General features: G+C 37.0%; 2 protein-coding genes across 2 annotated transcripts; both read right to left on the bottom strand.

Moving 5' to 3' along the window:
- Window positions 1-5,109: 5,109 nt before the first annotated feature.
- On the bottom strand, window positions 5,110-6,137 carry LOC147625759 (thaumatin-like protein). The gene is made up of 2 exons (XM_086817316.1): window positions 5,924-6,137; window positions 5,110-5,820 (listed from the first exon to the last, which is right to left on the bottom strand). The coding sequence occupies exons 1-2, from the start codon at window positions 5,979-5,981 to the stop codon at window positions 5,351-5,353; spliced, it is 528 nt and encodes a 175-aa protein (XP_086673442.1). The 5' UTR covers window positions 5,982-6,137; the 3' UTR covers window positions 5,110-5,350.
- An 8,526-nt stretch (window positions 6,138-14,663) lies between these two features.
- On the bottom strand, window positions 14,664-15,669 carry LOC147625760 (thaumatin-like protein). Its single transcript, XM_086817317.1, has 2 exons — window positions 15,474-15,669; window positions 14,664-15,370 (listed from the first exon to the last, which is right to left on the bottom strand). The coding sequence occupies exons 1-2, from the start codon at window positions 15,529-15,531 to the stop codon at window positions 14,901-14,903; spliced, it is 528 nt and encodes a 175-aa protein (XP_086673443.1). The 5' UTR covers window positions 15,532-15,669; the 3' UTR covers window positions 14,664-14,900.
- Between the last annotated feature and the right edge of the window lie 2,802 nt (window positions 15,670-18,471).

Consider the following 18,471-nt stretch of genomic DNA (forward strand, 5'->3'; position numbering starts at 1 on the left):
TGAAGCCTCATGCATAGACCTTAATACATAAGGCTTATACATAAGCCTCATGCATAGAGAGTAATACATAAGGCTCATGCACAAAGTCTCATGCATAAAGTCTCATGCATGCATAAGGTCTAGAGGCAAAACATATGCAAGAAAAATAATTCCCAACATCCGAAGGTGCAAAAATAACAAAGATCAAGGTCAAGGGGATTACCTCTTATTCTTGTGGCTTGTACTACATAGTTGATCTTTCTTGAAGAAGAAACCCTAAACTTAGCCACAAGAAGAATTAAGATAAGCAAAGTTTTTATTTATAAAAAACTATTAATATAATTAGTAAGCATTTAAGAGAGAAAACAGGCATACAAGAGAGCAAGATGTAGGGGCTTACCTGTTATGCTTATAATAAGAAGGGCTTGCGGTTGATATTCTTTGGACAAGAAACCCTAAACCTAGACACAAAAAGCATTAAGATAAGCTAAGTTTCTATTTATAAGAAACTACTAATATAACTATTTAAGCATTTAAGAGAGCATACAAGCATACAAGAGAGTAAGCAAGAGAGTATGAAATCATACAAGAGAGTAAGCAAGAGAGTATGAAATCATACAAGAGAAGTAAGCAACAAAAGATGAAAGAGAAGCAAGTAACAAAAGGTAAGTCTCAAATCCTAGATTAGTGAACTTTCAAAAAATAAAAAATTAAAGAAAACAAAGAAGATAAGGATATGGTACATACCTTGATAGGAGGAGGTCTTGTGAAGGTGGGAAGGGGAGAAGAGGAGGAGGGATTTTGAGGGAGATGTGGATGGGAAGCCAGATCCTCCACACTCCACCAAGAGCTTCCCACCATCACCTCTAATGCTTCAACCGCTCCGACCACCGCCGATGCCCTCCGATCGCTCCGATCGTCACTGTCGATGCCCTTAAAATTGCAAGGAATCTCTACTTAGCACAACACTCTACAACTCTACAACATTACTATGAGAACTTTGCACACCAATCTGAATATTTTGCACGGTAATCTGAAAACTTTATACAATAACCTTGTTTTTCTACACAACAATCTTCTTCTTGTAATTTTTCTCCAAGAACGCAAAGATTTGGTAATCTAGCATTTGATCTTGAAGAAGTAAGGGCTTTAAGGATTGATATTTGAAATTGTAAGCTCTCTAAGTAAGATAATGCAAGAAAATCAATCAATATTGGTTACTAAAATCTATGCAAACCTTAATTTCAAAAATCAAGAAAATTTCAAGAAAATCAAGATCAAGAAGATCAAGAAGATCAAGAAATCAAACTGTACAGTGGATTAGGGTTATGAAAATAGTTACCAATATAAATTCAAAAATGATTAACAAAAAATTTATAATACTGTCAAAACAAGAAATTAGCAAATCTAAAAATTGTGTTAAAATTAACTTTGAAAATGATTATCACTAATTACTACCTAAGCCAAGAGCTCTGATACCAATGAAAGAAAATAGCGTCTAGATTAACATAAATTTGATGAAATAAAGCACTATCTAGATAAATTGGATATAGCTTAATTGGTCTTGGATTAGCTTAGATTAGGATGATTAGCTTAGGTTTAGAGAGAGTAAGTGACTTTTATATTGATGATTATCAAAAGGTTCAAAAGTTACAATACTCTTAGAGCACATACCTTTTATAGACCCAAGGTCCATGTGTCCTAATCCCATATGTAAATGACCCTAAGCCCATGTGCCTAGGTCCATCCCATGTGCATGTGCATCCTGAGAACACTTTGTTACAAAATACCAACGAAAGAAAGTAGCATCTAGATTAACATGGATTCAATAAAAGAAAGTAGTATCTAGATTAACTTGGATTTATCTTAATTAACCTTAGATTAGACTAGATTAGGATGATTAGCCTAGGTTTAGAGAGAAGAGAGAGTAAGTGACTTGTGTATTGATCATTATTAAAAGGTTCAAAAGGTACAATATTCCTAGAGCACATGCCTCTTATAGTCCCAAGGCCCATGTGCCCTAATCCCACATGTAAATGACCCTAAGCCCAGGTGCCTAGGCCCATCCCATGTGCATGTGCATCCTAAGGACACTTTGTTACAAATGACTTGTAAATTTAAAATTTTGTGACAAATTATCCTGTAACCAAATTTATGCTGCAACTCAACAACTAGAAATTGGACATATATAGTCAACATTGACACTTTCATAGAGTGCTTGTGAAAAACTTGCAGAGCTAAAACTAGGCCTGACATAGCTTCGAATCAAAATTATCAAATTGCATATTACAACGCCCCTTTGCTGACCACCACGAAGGGCGCTTTAAGATGTGATAATGGACCTTACTGTTGTGTCCAGCTGCTTCTCTTGGCTACAAATAATTTATAGAGTTTTTCTTCCAAATCAAATGGAAAGATATGTAATACAAGCATCATGACATGCATTTACCAAATCTTGTGTGTCAATGTCTAAAACGTTAAAAAACCTAAGGTCCACCAAATTATTTTTTAAACATCTTGATGAATTAATAGCAGAATAATATACCAAATCTTTTGTGTCAAAGATCTTATACCTTAAAAAACCTAAGGTCCACTAAATTTCTTTTTTCAACATCTTGATTAATTAATGGCAAAAGTAGACATTGGGTGCTTTACCATAAAGATATATAATACCATTGAGTTTATTGTATTGTTAGATATATTGTGGCATTTTAGAAAGAACATTAGATCATGGCTAGGCCTTTCCTTTATGACCATACCTGGCCGTTTGTAAATTACAACTTGTTTATTTAGCTCGAGTGCTTTATGCGAGGATATGTTGATATGCATATTCATTAGGTAGATCTCCATCCAAAAAACACATTTCATGTGGTTCTAGCAATTGTAGTATTGCTGTTAATATTCTGCATCTAGTACGTGGCCGACGTGGCCGTGAACACTTGCATAGAGGGTACTAGCACAAGTAGAGGTTATAATCGATAGAGCCATAAGAACAAGTCTAAGTTTTGCTAGGAGATCCGTTGTAGTAGGTGTATTTTGCATTCATATGTATGGATTATCTATAAATTAGCTATATTTATTTTATATGCATGTGAAACTATAATGAATGCACCCATGCATATGGAGTGATGATGACATGGTAGTGCACATTGCTGACATGGCATATATGTCTATGAAATGTGGCACCAAATCAAGGATAATGTGGTATGTCCATATGGTGGATGTTTTGATGGCATGGACCAATGATGTAGCAATTAGAGTGAGGTGGCAACTCTTCCTCCTCGATGATGTGTTAATGCATGTGACATGGCATCAAATGAGGTGGCATAGTGAGATGGCATGCTATCTCATTCCTAATGAGGTGGCATAATGAAGTGGTACGTTGAGATGGCTCATTGAGGTGGAAAGCATGCCAATGTGTAGGTGATGTCACACATGTGCGCACATGGATGACCTCCTTAGGGGTCTCCACCTAGACTTGGTATATTACCTAAGCTAGGTTACCAAGCCTAGTTAGGGTTAGGTTTAGGCTTGGAAGGGAAGAAACTACTCAACTAAAGCCATTTTCATATAAAAATAATTCAAGCAGAGCTATTTTCAGATAGAATGGATGAAAATATACCTTTTCTTACTCAAATTAAACCAAATGGTTTTTCATAGATTCACCATGTTTTAGCACTCCTATCTCACATAAAATTATTGCTTAATTTAAAGAATAAAATTAATTTACCAATTATATTCAACTGCTCTAAGACTTTGAAGTGAATTTCCAATAGAGATCTTCGAAAATCTAATCCCCAAAAATGAATTTTGACCATATAGCCACAGTAACCTCATATATATCTATCTATTTGTCATTTAATCAAGAAAAATATGTAATGTACAGAAAAACTACTCTTTTGCATACCTTCGAAACATATAATAATTAATTATAAAAAGAAACTATATGCAAAAACTTACTCAATAAACCAAGTTAAGATCACCACCATTAAATGCTTTTCTAGCGTGCAAAGTGGGGATGGAATGGTAGTCAAAACAAGAAATTTATTAACATTTTAAGATCATATTGTCTACCTCTTTTAAATTTGGGTCAGGCCATAAATATAAATTTATGACACATAAAATATGGGACAAGCCATAACTACATTTATGACACAAATGTTTTAAATTTTTGATTTTTTTATCAAACCATATTATGTTTAACTGTACAACTACTAGCGTGTGATGTTTCATTAGAAGACCTCAACGTTAAAATTCCTTGGCCAACTTGAAAGGTGTATCAAGTGAGGATCCTTATTGTACAACCACCCACACGTAGTGCCTATATGATAAAAAACTTATGAATATAAACATTGCATTATATAAGTATAAACTTATACATATAATTATCATATCAAGAGTGTAAACTTTTTTAGTAAATAAAAATCATAAATAGTCACCCACATTTCTATGAATGATTTGATCTCTGACGAATTTCTCAAGAAGAGATAAAATTAAGGAAATACTGTGGATCCCTTGATTTGGGTATAGCATTTTGAGGAGGGAGTTTGATACATGCACGTCTTAGTTGTTCATATATCTCAATCGAGATACAAGGATATAATCAGAGCCGTATCTATATCTCCTCTACATCTCGATCCAGATATTTCCAACAAATAGGAGCTGTTCATGTCTTCTAACCCTAAAACTACACGTAAATCTTGGCTGTTTGTTTTACCAACACTAAAACCTATAATATGCGACCTCGGCTCAAGATGATAAAAGGCCTAAGTTTTATTATTCAAATGCTAGGCATGGTTGTGTTATATCTTTTTGTCTTGTGCAAAAAACAAATATAGAATTTGCCATTCTTCCTTTGTTTTTTGTTTTTTTGATTTGTTCGTGTAGGGAAGATGGATGACTTCAATGTCGATCCCCCTTCTAGCCTATGCTAAGAGTGACGTTGTTGTTGTTGTTGATGCTCCTTCATGTGGCAAAGAAAGTGATCTTCACACCTTTAAGCTTTCATTTAATCTCATACGTGTTACGAATCTACCCCACCAACATCAGCTTGAGTTCCTAAATGAGGATGTAATCGCAAATAGTTCCATCTAGTCCTACTCCGAGTCCACGGATGGGCACACAGAATCATCTAACAAGATCACATCATGCAATTATTAATTTATAACGTACAACCATAATAAATAGCTCATAAGATCTATATATTATAAACCTTTATAAAGCAGCTCATACGATCTTCATAGTGTAGGAGCTTACTTATTATAGGGCATCTTAAACTATTTTTGGAAGTTATAACCATGATAGCTCCTCAAAGCTTTATTCTGCGCCGCGTGTTATATATGCAGCCGCTCCTCCGGAGTCCGGCCTACTACTACTGGCACAAGTAGAGGTTGTAATCGGTAGAGCCATAAGCGCAAGCCTTCGTTTCGTCGGGAGATCCGTTGTAGTAGCCATTTGGGCAAGTACTCGCAGTTGTGCCAGTACAGTCCACCGAAGCACAAGCGCCGTTTGTAGGAACCACTTTGAGAGCCACATTGAAGCCTGCCAAGACGGAGATATCATAGTAGTCCAGGCGGTTGCCACCGTCCACCGTGATCTCGAACTGCGAGACGCCGGACGGTGGACCAGTGTTGCATGCTTGGCCCCCGCAGCCCCCTACAATAGCCCAAACCGTCCCAGCTGACCAGCTCGGCGATGCAGCTACAGTCCAGGTCTGCCCTGGCGCTAGCTGCGAGCACGCCCCACCGACTCCGTTGTTGGGTACCCAATACTTGGCGCACACAGTTGAGCTGCACTGATTGTGGACATAGATCGTCGTTGCATTCACCAGAACCCACCCTCCTGCATGATGCATATCATTTCATGTTTAAAAATACAAAAAGAAAACTAAGTAGGCCTTTCCGCCTACTAGCGTTTAATTAAATTGACGCGCCTTAGTACTTACCCGAGGCTCCAACAAGAATGAGCAGCAATACGGATGATATTCCCATTTTGATACCCATGATATTATTGTTCAATCTCTCTCACTCTCTCTCTCTCTCTCTCTCTCACACACACACACACACACACACACACACTACCACCACCACCACCACCAACTACTACTAATTGAAGCGACAGAAGAACAACACAATGTAGAGGAGGAGGAGGAGGAGAGGCACACGTCCCCGCTATTTATACACCTTGATGCAACTTGGCCATCACCTTTTCAACTGTGCGCCCAATAGCAGAACCTCCTTGCAGTGTTCACTTTTGGCACGCGCACTGTGCCAAAAGTAAATTGTGTAAGTGTTCACTGTTGGCTCGCACGGCCATCACCTTTTCAGCTGTGCCCAGCACGGTCCACGACGGTCTACGCGCCCAATAAAGAGGCAATAAAGGCTTTGGCTAAGTTTTCAAACTTGGTCAAATTAGATGGCCTTACGCTTCACCTTTAAGCCATGTTCAAATTAGTGCTCACATAACCGAGTTTATAGTATAATTCAAAAATTCGAATTTGACGTTGCCTTTAATTTTAAGCCATGAAATTTGTACATTTTAATTGCAAATCCTAGCATTTATATGATTTCTAGTGATTTTCAAGTTGAAATCTTGGTTAAGCCAAGCATTAAAGACCTTTAATTTTAAGGGTTAAAAAGAACTTTTTTTTTATATCATTGAAGTGCAAATCATTGAGATCTACGTCAAATATGTGGCTTTTTTCTTCGATAAGTGAATCCCAAGATAGTTTTTTTCTTTGTCTCACTTGTTTTTTCTTAGGATACTATTCTCATACTCGATCTTGAGTATAAACCACTTTTTACATCCATACATGTGGAATACAATTGTTTTTTCCTCGATGACTAAAGGCGAAGCTAGCGTTTTCCTTTCTCCCACTTATCTTCTCTAGGTACAATTCTCACACTTGATCACCACTTTTTACATTATACATGTGAAATACAGCTACTTTTTACTTGATGTGAGTAAATGCCAAGGTAGTGTTTTTCTTTGTTCCACGTGCCTTCTGTAGGTACTATTCTCACACTTCACCTTGAGTATTGACCGCTTTTTACATCATACTTTTCCTTTAATGTGACTAAATTCCAAGATAGTTTTTTTCTTTGAGCTACTTTTCTCACACTCGAACCTTGAGTATCGACTGTAGCATTATATGGTAGTGATGCGTGTGTACACACTTAGGAGCATCGAGGCACTTTTTCCCTCACTAGGAGGCTTTTTCTCTCTTGCATCGTATGTACACCATCATATCTACTCATTTTGGGGTATGTACTTATCTTTTGTATCTGGCACACATTTGTTCATTCTAAGTAAACTAGAAGTGATAGGAGTAGAAAAGGTGGTGGGAAGCATGGATGTGGGCGAAGTGTTCAGGTAAGGAATAAAGAAAACGGGGTGTGATGGGAGAGGGGTAAATGTAGGAGTAAAATAGGAGAGCGAGTCGAGTGAAGCGGTCAAGAGGTATAGGGGTTACTATGGGACAACTGACATGCCAAGCACATAGTAGGAAGGACATAATACCGAGCGACTCAATTGCTCGGCTCCGTACCTAGAGTTCAGGTGGGGTTCCAAGTCGCCTGTGCCTCTAGAATACATTGCAAATCTAGGTCATCTATGAGTATGGAGGCGGCATTAGAAGACGCCCCTCCATATATCCAATTTTGGTCCGTTGGCGATGAACGCTATGATGGCCACATCTATATGCATAGAAACATTACATAAACACATAAAAACATAGCTCACATAGAGCATACATTACATAAAAAGCTTATGCATAAAGTTTTAATGTATAGAGATTAATGCATGAAACCTCAATGCATAGAGTCCCATGCATAGAGCTTAATGCATAAGGCTCATGCATTGAGCTTTATGCATAGACTCTAATGCATAGAGTCTCTTAGATGAATTTTCCTGCATAGAGTCTTAATGGATAGAGCCCTATGCATAAAGCCTCAATGCATAGATCCTCATGCACAGAGCCTCTTGAGTCGTGCATAAAGCCTTGTGCATAGAGCCTTAATGCATAAGGCTTATGCATTGAGCTTTATGCATAGATATCATGTATGAATCCTCATTCATAGAGCCTCATGTATAGAGCTCATGCATAGATCCTTAGTTCATTAGGCTTATGTATTGAGCTTTATGCATAGAGTCTCATGCATAGAGACTCATGCATGAATAAGGCTTAGAGGTGAAACATATATAAGAAAAATGATCCCAGACACTTGAAGGTGCAAAAACAAAGAGCAAGGTGAAGGGGCTTACCTCTTATGCTTGTGAGAAGGCTTGTATGCAGTTGATCTTCTTTGGAGAAGAAACCCTAAATCTAGCTACAAAAAGTATTAAGATAAGCAAAGTTTTTATTTATGCATTAAGCTTTATGCATAAGGTCATGCATAAAGTTTTATGCATAATGCTTTACGCATAAAGCCTTATGCATTAAGCATTTTGCAGGTTGTTGCAAGATCAGGGTGTCCAGTTTTATCGAGTTTATGGTGGACTGGGACAATGCTTGGAGAGCAAATTTTGGGGGGCAAGGTACTTAAAATGAGATCAAGCAAATAATAGAAAATATGCTTGCCCTTAAATTAACCCAGTATAACTTAAATTAATATAAATTAGTCTAATTGGTCAGAATTAATCAAAAATATGATGAAATGATAAACAAATGATCTTTCCATACTTAGAGTGATCCAATTTATTTTTCCATAGATGCACCATTACAAGTACACTAGTCCCTATAGGTTTTAGATGATTCACATCAAAAATGTAATTTTACTAATTAGATTATTAATATTTACAGGCCTTCTGATAGTCTGGAAGAATTTTAAAAAAGAGATCATTAAAAATACAACCATTGGATTTGTAATTTTTACTAACCACCACATTATACTAATGTCTCAGTATCTACCCACTCTTTTGATCTACAAGATTGAGGATTTTAAGTGGTAGCTATTGTGGGTACAAAAAGTGGCGTATATTATAACACTTTAAAGACCTTGAAATATTTAAAGAAAATAGACAAATATCTTGAAATTTTCTCGAAAAATCAAGTTAAGCTCCATATTATGTGAAGATCTAAGGTACAAAGTGGGAATCTCATATGAGTTTATATGCAAAAGATATTAGCATTTTATGGAATTAGTTCAAATTTGGGACAGGGTGTATACATAGACTTTGTACCTAAGAAAATGAGGACTTTTGACTATCTAATGCTTAATCAAATTATGCAACTATATTTCCAACTTTGAATATGATGTTCCAACAAAAGAACTTGAAACGAAATTCCTTCATTTACTAGGAGAGATTAGCCACTAAAGGTAAACAAATGCCTGTTTTTTTACTGTTTACAGGGTGCCTGAGTGGATAAAACTGGGCACCCTGATCTTGCAACCACCCTTGCATAGAGTCTCATGCATAGAGACATCTACATTAAGCTCATGCATAGAGCTTCTGCAGCATGACGTCTCATGCATAGAGCCTTATGCTGCACAAAGCTCATGCATAGAGTCTCATGCATGAAGCCTCATGCATAGATCCTTATGCATTATGCTTTATGCATAGAGTCTCATGTATGAAGCCTCATGCATAGACCTTAATACATAAGGCTCATACATAAGCCTCATGCATAGAGAGTAATACATAAGGCTCATGCACAAAGTCTCATGCATAAAGTCTCATGCATGCATAAGGTCTAGAGGCAAAACATATGCAAGAAAAATAATTCCCAACATCCGAAGGTGCAAAAATAACAAAGATCAAGGTCAAGGGGATTACCTCTTATTCTTGTGGCTTGTACTACATAGTTGATCTTTCTTGAAGAAGAAACCCTAAACTTAGCCACAAGAAGAATTAAGATAAGCAAAGTTTTTATTTATAAAAAACTATTAATATAATTAGTAAGCATTTAAGAGAGAAAACAGGCATACAAGAGAGCAAGGTGTAGGGGCTTACCTGTTATGCTTATAATAAGAAGGGCTAGCGGTTGATATTCTTTGGACAAGAAACCCTAAACCTAGACACAAAAAGCATTAAGATAAGCTAAGTTTCTATTTATAAGAAACTACTAATATAACTATTTAAGCATTTAAGAGAGCATACAAGCATACAAGAGAGTAAGCAAGAGAGTATGAAATCATACAAGAGAGTAAGCAAGAGAGTATGAAATCATACAAGAGAAGTAAGCAACAAAAGATGAAAGAGAAGCAAGTAACAAAAGGTAAGTCTCAAATCCTAGATTAGTGAACTTTCAAAAAATAAAAAATTAAAGAAAACAAAGAAGATAAGGATATGGTACATACCTTGATAGGAGGAGGTCTTGTGAAGGTGGGAAGGGGAGAAGAGGAGGAGGGATTTTGAGGGAGATGTGGATGGGAAGCCAGATCCTCCACACTCCACCAAGAGCTTCCCACCATCATCTCTAATGCTTCAACCGCTCCGACCACCGCCGATGCCCTCCGACCGCTCCGATCGTCACTGTCGATGCCCTTAAAATTGCAAGGAATCTCTACTTAGCACAACACTCTACAACTCTACAACATTACTATGAGAACTTTGCACACCAATCTGAATATTTTGCACGGTAATCTGAAAACTTTATACAATAACCTTGTTTTTCTACACAACAATCTTCTTCTTGTAATTTTTCTCCAAGAACTCAAAGATTTGGTAATCTAGCATTTGATCTTGAAGAAGTAAGGGCTTTAAGGATTGATATTTGAAATTGTAAGCTCTCTAAGTAAGATAATGCAAGAAAATCAATCAATATTGGTTACTAAAATCTATGCAAACCTTAATTTCAAAAATCAAGAAAATTTCAAGAAAATCAAGATCAAGAAGATCAAGAAGATCAAGAAATCAAACTGTACAGTGGATTAGGGTTATGAAAATAGTTACCAATATAAATTCAAAAATGATTAACAAAAAATTTATAATACTGTCAAAACAAGAAATTAGCAAATCTGAAAATTGTGTTAAAATTAACTTTGAAAATGATTATCACTAATTACTACCTAAGCCAAGAGCTCTGATACCAATGAAAGAAAATAGCGTCTAGATTAACATAAATTTGATGAAATAAAGCACTATCTAGATAAATTGGATATAGCTTAATTGGTCTTGGATTAGCTTAGATTAGGATGATTAGCTTAGGTTTAGAGAGAGTAAGTGACTTTTATATTGATGATTATCAAAAGGTTCAAAAGTTACAATACTCTTAGAGCACATACCTTTTATAGACCCAAGGTCCATGTGTCCTAATCCCATATGTAAATGACCCTAAGCCCATGTGCCTAGGTCCATCCCATGTGCATGTGCATCCTGAGAACACTTTGTTACAAAATACCAACGAAAGAAAGTAGCATCTAGATTAACATGGATTCAATAAAAGAAAGTAGCATCTAGATTAACTTGGATTTATCTTAATTAACCTTAGATTAGACTAGATTAGGATGATTAGCCTAGGTTTAGAGAGAAGAGAGAGTAAGTGACTTGTGTATTGATCATTATTAAAAGGTTCAAAAGGTACAATATTCCTAGAGCACATGCCTCTTATAGTCCCAAGGCCCATGTGCCCTAATCCCACATGTAAATGACCCTAAGCCCAGGTGCCTAGGCCCATCCCATGTGCATGTGCATCCTAAGAACACTTTGTTACAAATGACTTGTAAATCTAAAATTTTGTGACAAATTATCCTGTAACCAAATTTATGCTGCAACTCAACAACTAGAAATTGGACATATATAGTCAACATTGACACTTTCATAGAGTGCTTGTGAAAAACTTGCAGAGCTGAAACTAGGCCTGACATAGCTTCGAATCAAAATTATCAAATTGCATATTACAACGCCCCTTTGCTGACCACCACGAAGGGCGCTTTAAGATGTGATAATGGACCTTACTGTTGTGTCCAGCTGCTTCTCTTGGCTACAAATAATTTATAGAGTTTTTCTTCCAAATCAAATGGAAAGATATGTAATACAAGCATCATGACATGCATTTACCAAATCTTGTGTGTCAATGTCTAAAACGTTAAAAAACCTAAGGTCCACCAAATTATTTTTTAAACATCTTGATGAATTAATAGCAGAATAATATACCAAATCTTTTGTGTCAAAGATCTTATACCTTAAAAAACCTAAGGTCCACTAAATTTCTTTTTTCAACATCTTGATTAATTAATGGCAAAAGTAGACATTGGGTGCTTTACCATAAAGATATATAATACCATTGAGTTTATTGTATTGTTAGATATATTGTGGCATTTTAGAAAGAACATTAGATCATGGCTAGGCCTTTCCTTTATGACCATACCTGGCCGTTTGTAAATTACAACTTGTTTATTTAGCTCGAGTGCTTTATGCGAGGATATGTTGATATGCATATTCATTAGGTAGATCTCCATCCAAAAAACACATTTCATGTGGTTCTAGCAATTGTAGTATTGCTGTTAATATTCTGCATCTAGTACGTGGCCGACGTGGCCGTGAACACTTGCATAGAGGGTACTAGCACAAGTAGAGGTTATAATCGATAGAGCCATAAGAACAAGTCTAAGTTTTGCTAGGAGATCCGTTGTAGTAGGTGTATTTTGCATTCATATGTATGGATTATCTATAAATTAGCTATATTTATTTTATATGCATGTGAAACTATAATGAATGCACCCATGCATATGGAGTGATGATGACATGGTAGTGCACATTGCTGACATGGCATATATGTCTATGAAATGTGGCACCAAATCAAGGATAATGTGGTATGTCCATATGGTGGATGTTTTGATGGCATGGACCAATGATGTAGCAATTAGAGTGAGGTGGCAACTCTTCCTCCTCGATGATGTGTTAATGCATGTGACATGGCATCAAATGAGGTGGCATAGTGAGATGGCATGCTATCTCATTCCTAATGAGGTGGCATAATGAAGTGGTACGTTGAGATGGCTCATTGAGGTGGAAAGCATGCCAATGTGTAGGTGATGTCACACATGTGCGCACATGGATGACCTCCTTAGGGGTCTCCACCTAGACTTGGTATATTACCTAAGCTAGGTTACCAAGCCTAGTTAGGGTTAGGTTTAGGCTTGGAAGGGAAGAAACTACTCAACTAAAGCCATTTTCATATAAAAATAATTCAAGCAGAGCTATTTTCAGATAGAATGGATGAAAATATACCTTTTCTTACTCAAATTAAACCAAATGGTTTTTCATAGATTCACCATGTTTTAGCACTCCTATCTCACATAAAATTATTGCTTAATTTAAAGAATAAAATTAATTTACCAATTATATTCAACTGCTCTAAGACTTTGAAGTGAATTTCCAATAGAGATCTTCGAAAATCTAATCCCCAAAAATGAATTTTGACCATATAGCCACAGTAACCTCATATATATCTATCTATTTGTCATTTAATCAAGAAAAATATGTAATGTACAGAAAAACTACTCTTTTGCATACCTTCGAAACATATAATAATTAATTATAAAAAGAAACTATATGCAAAAACTTACTCAATAAACCAAGTTAAGATCACCACCATTAAATGCTTTTCTAGCGTGCAAAGTGGGGATGGAATGGTAGTCAAAACAAGAAATTTATTAACATTTTAAGATCATATTGTCTACCTCTTTTAAATTTGGGTCAGGCCATAAATATAAATTTATGACACATAAAATATGGGACAAGCCATAACTACATTTATGACACAAATGTTTTAAATTTTTGATTTTTTATCAAACCATATTATGTTTAACTGTACAACTACTAGGGTGTGATGTTTCATTAGAAGACCTCAACGTTAAAATTCCTTGGCCAACTTGGAAGGTGTATCAAGTGAGGATCCTTATTGTACAACCACCCACACGTAGTGCCTATATGATAAAAAACTTATGAATATAAACATTGCATTATATAAGTATAAACTTATACATATAATTATCATATCAAGAGTGTAAACTTTTTTAGTAAATAAAAATCATAAACAGTCACCCACATTTCTATGAATGATTTGATCTCTGACGAATTTCTCAAGAAGAGATAAAATTAAGGAAATACTGTGGATCCCTTGATTTGGGTATAGCATTTTGAGGAGGGAGTTTGATACATGCACGTCTCAGTTGTTCATATATCTCAATCGAGATACAAGGATGTAATCAGAGCCGTATCTATATCTCCTCTACATCTCGATCCAGATATTTCCAACAAATAGGAGCTGTTCATGTCTTCTAACCCTAAAACTACACGTAAATCTTGGCTGTTTGTTTTACCAACACTAAAACCTATAATATGCGACCTCGGCTCAAGATGATAAAAGGCCTAAGTTTTATTATTCAAATGCTAGGCATGGTTGTGTTATATCTTTTTGTCTTGTGCAAAAAACAAATATAGAATTTGCCATTCTTCCTTTGTTTTTTGTTTTTTTGATTTGTTCGTGTAGGGAAGATGGATGACTTCAATGTCGATCCCCCTTCTAGCCTATGCTAAGAGTGACGTTGTTGTTGTTGTTGATGCTCCTTCATGTGGCAAAGAAAGTGATCTTCACACCTTTAAGCTTTCATTTAATCTCATACGTGTTACGAATCTACCCCACCAACATCAGCTTGAGTTCCTAAATGAGGATGTAATCGCAAATAGTTCCATCTAGTCCTACTCCGAGTCCACGGATGGGCACACAGAATCATCTAACAAGATCACATCATGCAATTATTAATTTATAACGTACAACCATAATAAATAGCTCATAAGATCTATATATTATAAACCTTTATAAAGCAGCTCATACGATCTTCATAGTGTAGGAGCTTACTTATTATAGGGCATCTTAAACTATTTTTGGAAGTTATAACCATGACAGCTCCTCAAAGCTTTATTCTGCGCCGCGTGTTATATATGCAGCCGCTCCTCCGGAGTCCGGCCTACTACTACTGGCACAAGTAGAGGTTGTAATCGGTAGAGCCATAAGCGCAAGCCTTCGTTTCGTCGGGAGATCCGTTGTAGTAGCCATTTGGGCAAGTACTCGCAGTTGTGCCAGTACAGTCCACCGAAGCACAAGCGCCGTTTGTAGGAACCACTTTGAGAGCCACATTGAAGCCTGCCAAGACGGAGATATCATAGTAGTCCAGGCGGTTGCCACCGTCCACCGTGATCTCGAACTGCGAGACGCCGGACGGTGGACCAGTGTTGCATGCTTGGCCCCCGCAGCCCCCTACAATAGCCCAAACCGTCCCAGCTGACCAGCTCGGCGATGCAGCTACAGTCCAGGTCTGCCCTGGCGCTAGCTGCGAGCACGCCCCACCGACTCCGTTGTTGGGTACCCAATACTTGGCGCACACAGTTGAGCTGCACTGATTGTGGACATAGATCGTCGTTGCATTCACCAGAACCCACCCTCCTGCATGATGCATATCATTTCATGTTTAAAAATACAAAAAGAAAACTAAGTAGGCCTTTCCGCCTACTAGCGTTTAATTAAATTGACGCGCCTTAGTACTTACCCGAGGCTCCAACAAGAATGAGCAGCAATACGGATGATATTCCCATTTTGATACCCATGATATTATTGTTCAATCTCTCTCACTCTCTCTCTCTCTCTCTCTCACACACACACACTACCACCACCACCACCACCAACTACTACTAATTGAAGCGACAGAAGAACAACACAATGTAGAGGAGGAGGAGGAGGAGAGGCACACGTCCCCGCTATTTATACACCACTGTGCGCCCAATAGCAGAACCTCCTTGCAGTGTTCACTTTTGGCACGCGCACTGTGCCAAAAGTAAATTGTGTAAGTGTTCACTGTTCCATCACCTTTTCAGCTGTGCCCAGCACGGTCCACGACGGTCTACGCGCCCAATAAAGAGGCAATAAAGGCTTTGGCTAAGTTTTCAAACTTGGCTATGGAAAGATTCAAAGATGGCCTTACGCTTCACCTTTAAGCCAGGTTCAAATTAGTGCTCACATAACCGAGTTTATAGTATAATTCAAAAATTCGAATTTGACGTTGCCTTTAATTTTAAGCCATGAAATTTGTACATTTTAATTGCAAATCCTAGCATTTATATGATTTCTAGTGATTTTCAAGTTGAAATCTTGGTTAAGCCAAGCATTAAAGACCTTTAATTTTAAGGGTTAAAAAGAACTTTTTTTTTATATCATTGAAGTGCAAATCATTGAGATCTACGTCAAATATGTGGCTTTTTTCTTCGATAAGTGAATCCCAAGATAGTTTTTTTCTTTGTCTCACTTGTTCTTTCTTAGGATACTATTCTCATACTCGATCTTGAGTATAAACCACTTTTTACATCCATACATGTGGAATACAATTGTTTTTTCCTCGATGACTAAAGGCGAAGCTAGCGTTTTCCTTTCTCCCACTTATCTTCTCTAGGTACAATTCTCACACTTGATCACCACTTTTTACATTATACATGTGAAATATAGCTACTTTTTACTTGATGTGAGTAAATGCCAAGGTAGTGTTTTTCTTTGTTCCACGTGCCTTCTGTAGGTACTATTCTCACACTTCACCTTGAGTATTGACCGCTTTTTACATCATACTTTTCCTTTAATGTGACTAAATTCCAAGATAGTTTTTTTCTTTGAGCTACTTTTCTCACACTCGAACCTTGAGTATCGACTGTAGCATTATATGGTAGTGATGCGTGTGTACACACTTAGGAGCATCGAGGCACTTTTTTCCTCACTAGGAGGCTTTTTCTCCCTTGCATCGTATGTACACCATCATATCTACTCATTTTGGGGTATGTACTTATCTTTTGTATCTGGCACACATTTGTTCATTCTAAGTAAACTAGAAGTGATAGGAGTAGGGAAGGTGGTGGGAAGCATGGATGTGGGCGAAGTGTTCAGGTGAGGAATAAAGAAAACGGGGTGTGATGGGAGAGGGGTAAATGTAGGAGTAAAATAGGAGAGCGAGTCGAGTGAAGCGGTCAAGAGGTATAGGGGTTACTATGGGACAGCAGGCACATAGTAGGAAGGAGATAATACCGAGCGACTCAATTGCTCTGCTCTGTACCTAGAGTTCAGGAGAGGTTCCAAGCCGTCTGTGCCTCTAGAATACATTGCAAATCTAGGCCATCTATAAGTATGGAGGCGGCATTAGAAGATGCCCCTCCATATATCTGATTTTCTTCCGTTGGCGATGAACCCCATGATGGCCACATCTATATGCATACAAACATTACATAAACACATAAAAACATAGCTCACATAGAGCATACATTACATAAAAAGCTTATGTGTAACTATACAACTACTAGGGTGTGATGTTTCATTAGAAGACCTCAACGTTAAAATTCCTTAGCCAATTTGGAAGGTGTATCAAGCGAGGATCCTTATTGTACAACCACCCACACGTAGTGCCTATATGATAATAAAATTATGAATATGAACATTGCGTTATATAAGTATAAACTTATACATATAATTATCATATCAAGAGTGTAAACATTTTTAGTAAATAAAAATCATAAACAATCACCCACATTTCTATGAATGATTGAATCTCTGACGAATTTCTCAAGAAGAGATAAAATTAAGGAAATACTGTGGATCGCTTGATTTGGGTATAGCATTTTGAGGAGAGAGTTTGATACATGGATGTCTCAGTTGTTCATGTATCTCAATCGAGATACAAGGATGTAATCACAGCCGTATCTATAACTCCTCTACATCTCGATCCAGATATTTCCAACAAATGGGAGCTGCTCATATCTTCTAACCCTAAAACTACACGTAAATCTGGGCTGTTTGTTTTACCAACACTAAAACCTGTAACGTGCGACGTCGGCTTCAGATTATAAAAGGCCTAAGTTTTATTATTCAAATGCTAGGCATGGTTGTGTTATATCTTTTTGTCTTGTGCAGACAACAAATATAGAGTTTGCCGATTTTTCTATTCTTCCTTTGTTTTTTATTTTTTTGATTTATTCGTAGGGAAGATGGATGACTTCAATGTTGGTCCCCCTTCTAGCCTATGCTAGGAGTTGTTGTTGTTGTTGATGCTCCACCATATGTGGCAAAGAAAGTGATCTTCACACCTTTAAGCTTTCATTAAATAACCTTTAATCTCATATGTGTTACGGATCTACCCCACCAACATCAGCTTGAGTTCCTAAACGAGGATGTAATCGCAAATAGTTCCATCTAGTCCTACTCCGAGTCCACGGATGGGCACATAGAATCATCTAACAAGATCACAACATCATGCAATTATTAATTTAAAACGTACAACCATTAATTTAAAACGTACAACCATAATAAATAGCTCATAAGATCTATATATTATAAACCTTTATAAATCAGCTCATACGATCTCCATAGTGTAGGAGCTTACTTATTATAGAGCATCCTAAACTATTTTTGGAAGTTATAACCATGATAGCTCCTCAAAGCTTTATTCTGTGCCGCGTGTTATATATGCGGCCCCTCCTCGGGAGTCCGGCTTTGGCTAAGTTTTTGAACTTGGC

The sequence above is a fragment of the Cibotium barometz genome, chromosome 23 (genome assembly GCF_041138505.1).
Source record: "Cibotium barometz isolate CiBa-2024 chromosome 23, ASM4113850v1, whole genome shotgun sequence".
In the NCBI taxonomy this organism is placed as follows: Eukaryota; Viridiplantae; Streptophyta; class Polypodiopsida; order Cyatheales; family Cibotiaceae; genus Cibotium; species Cibotium barometz.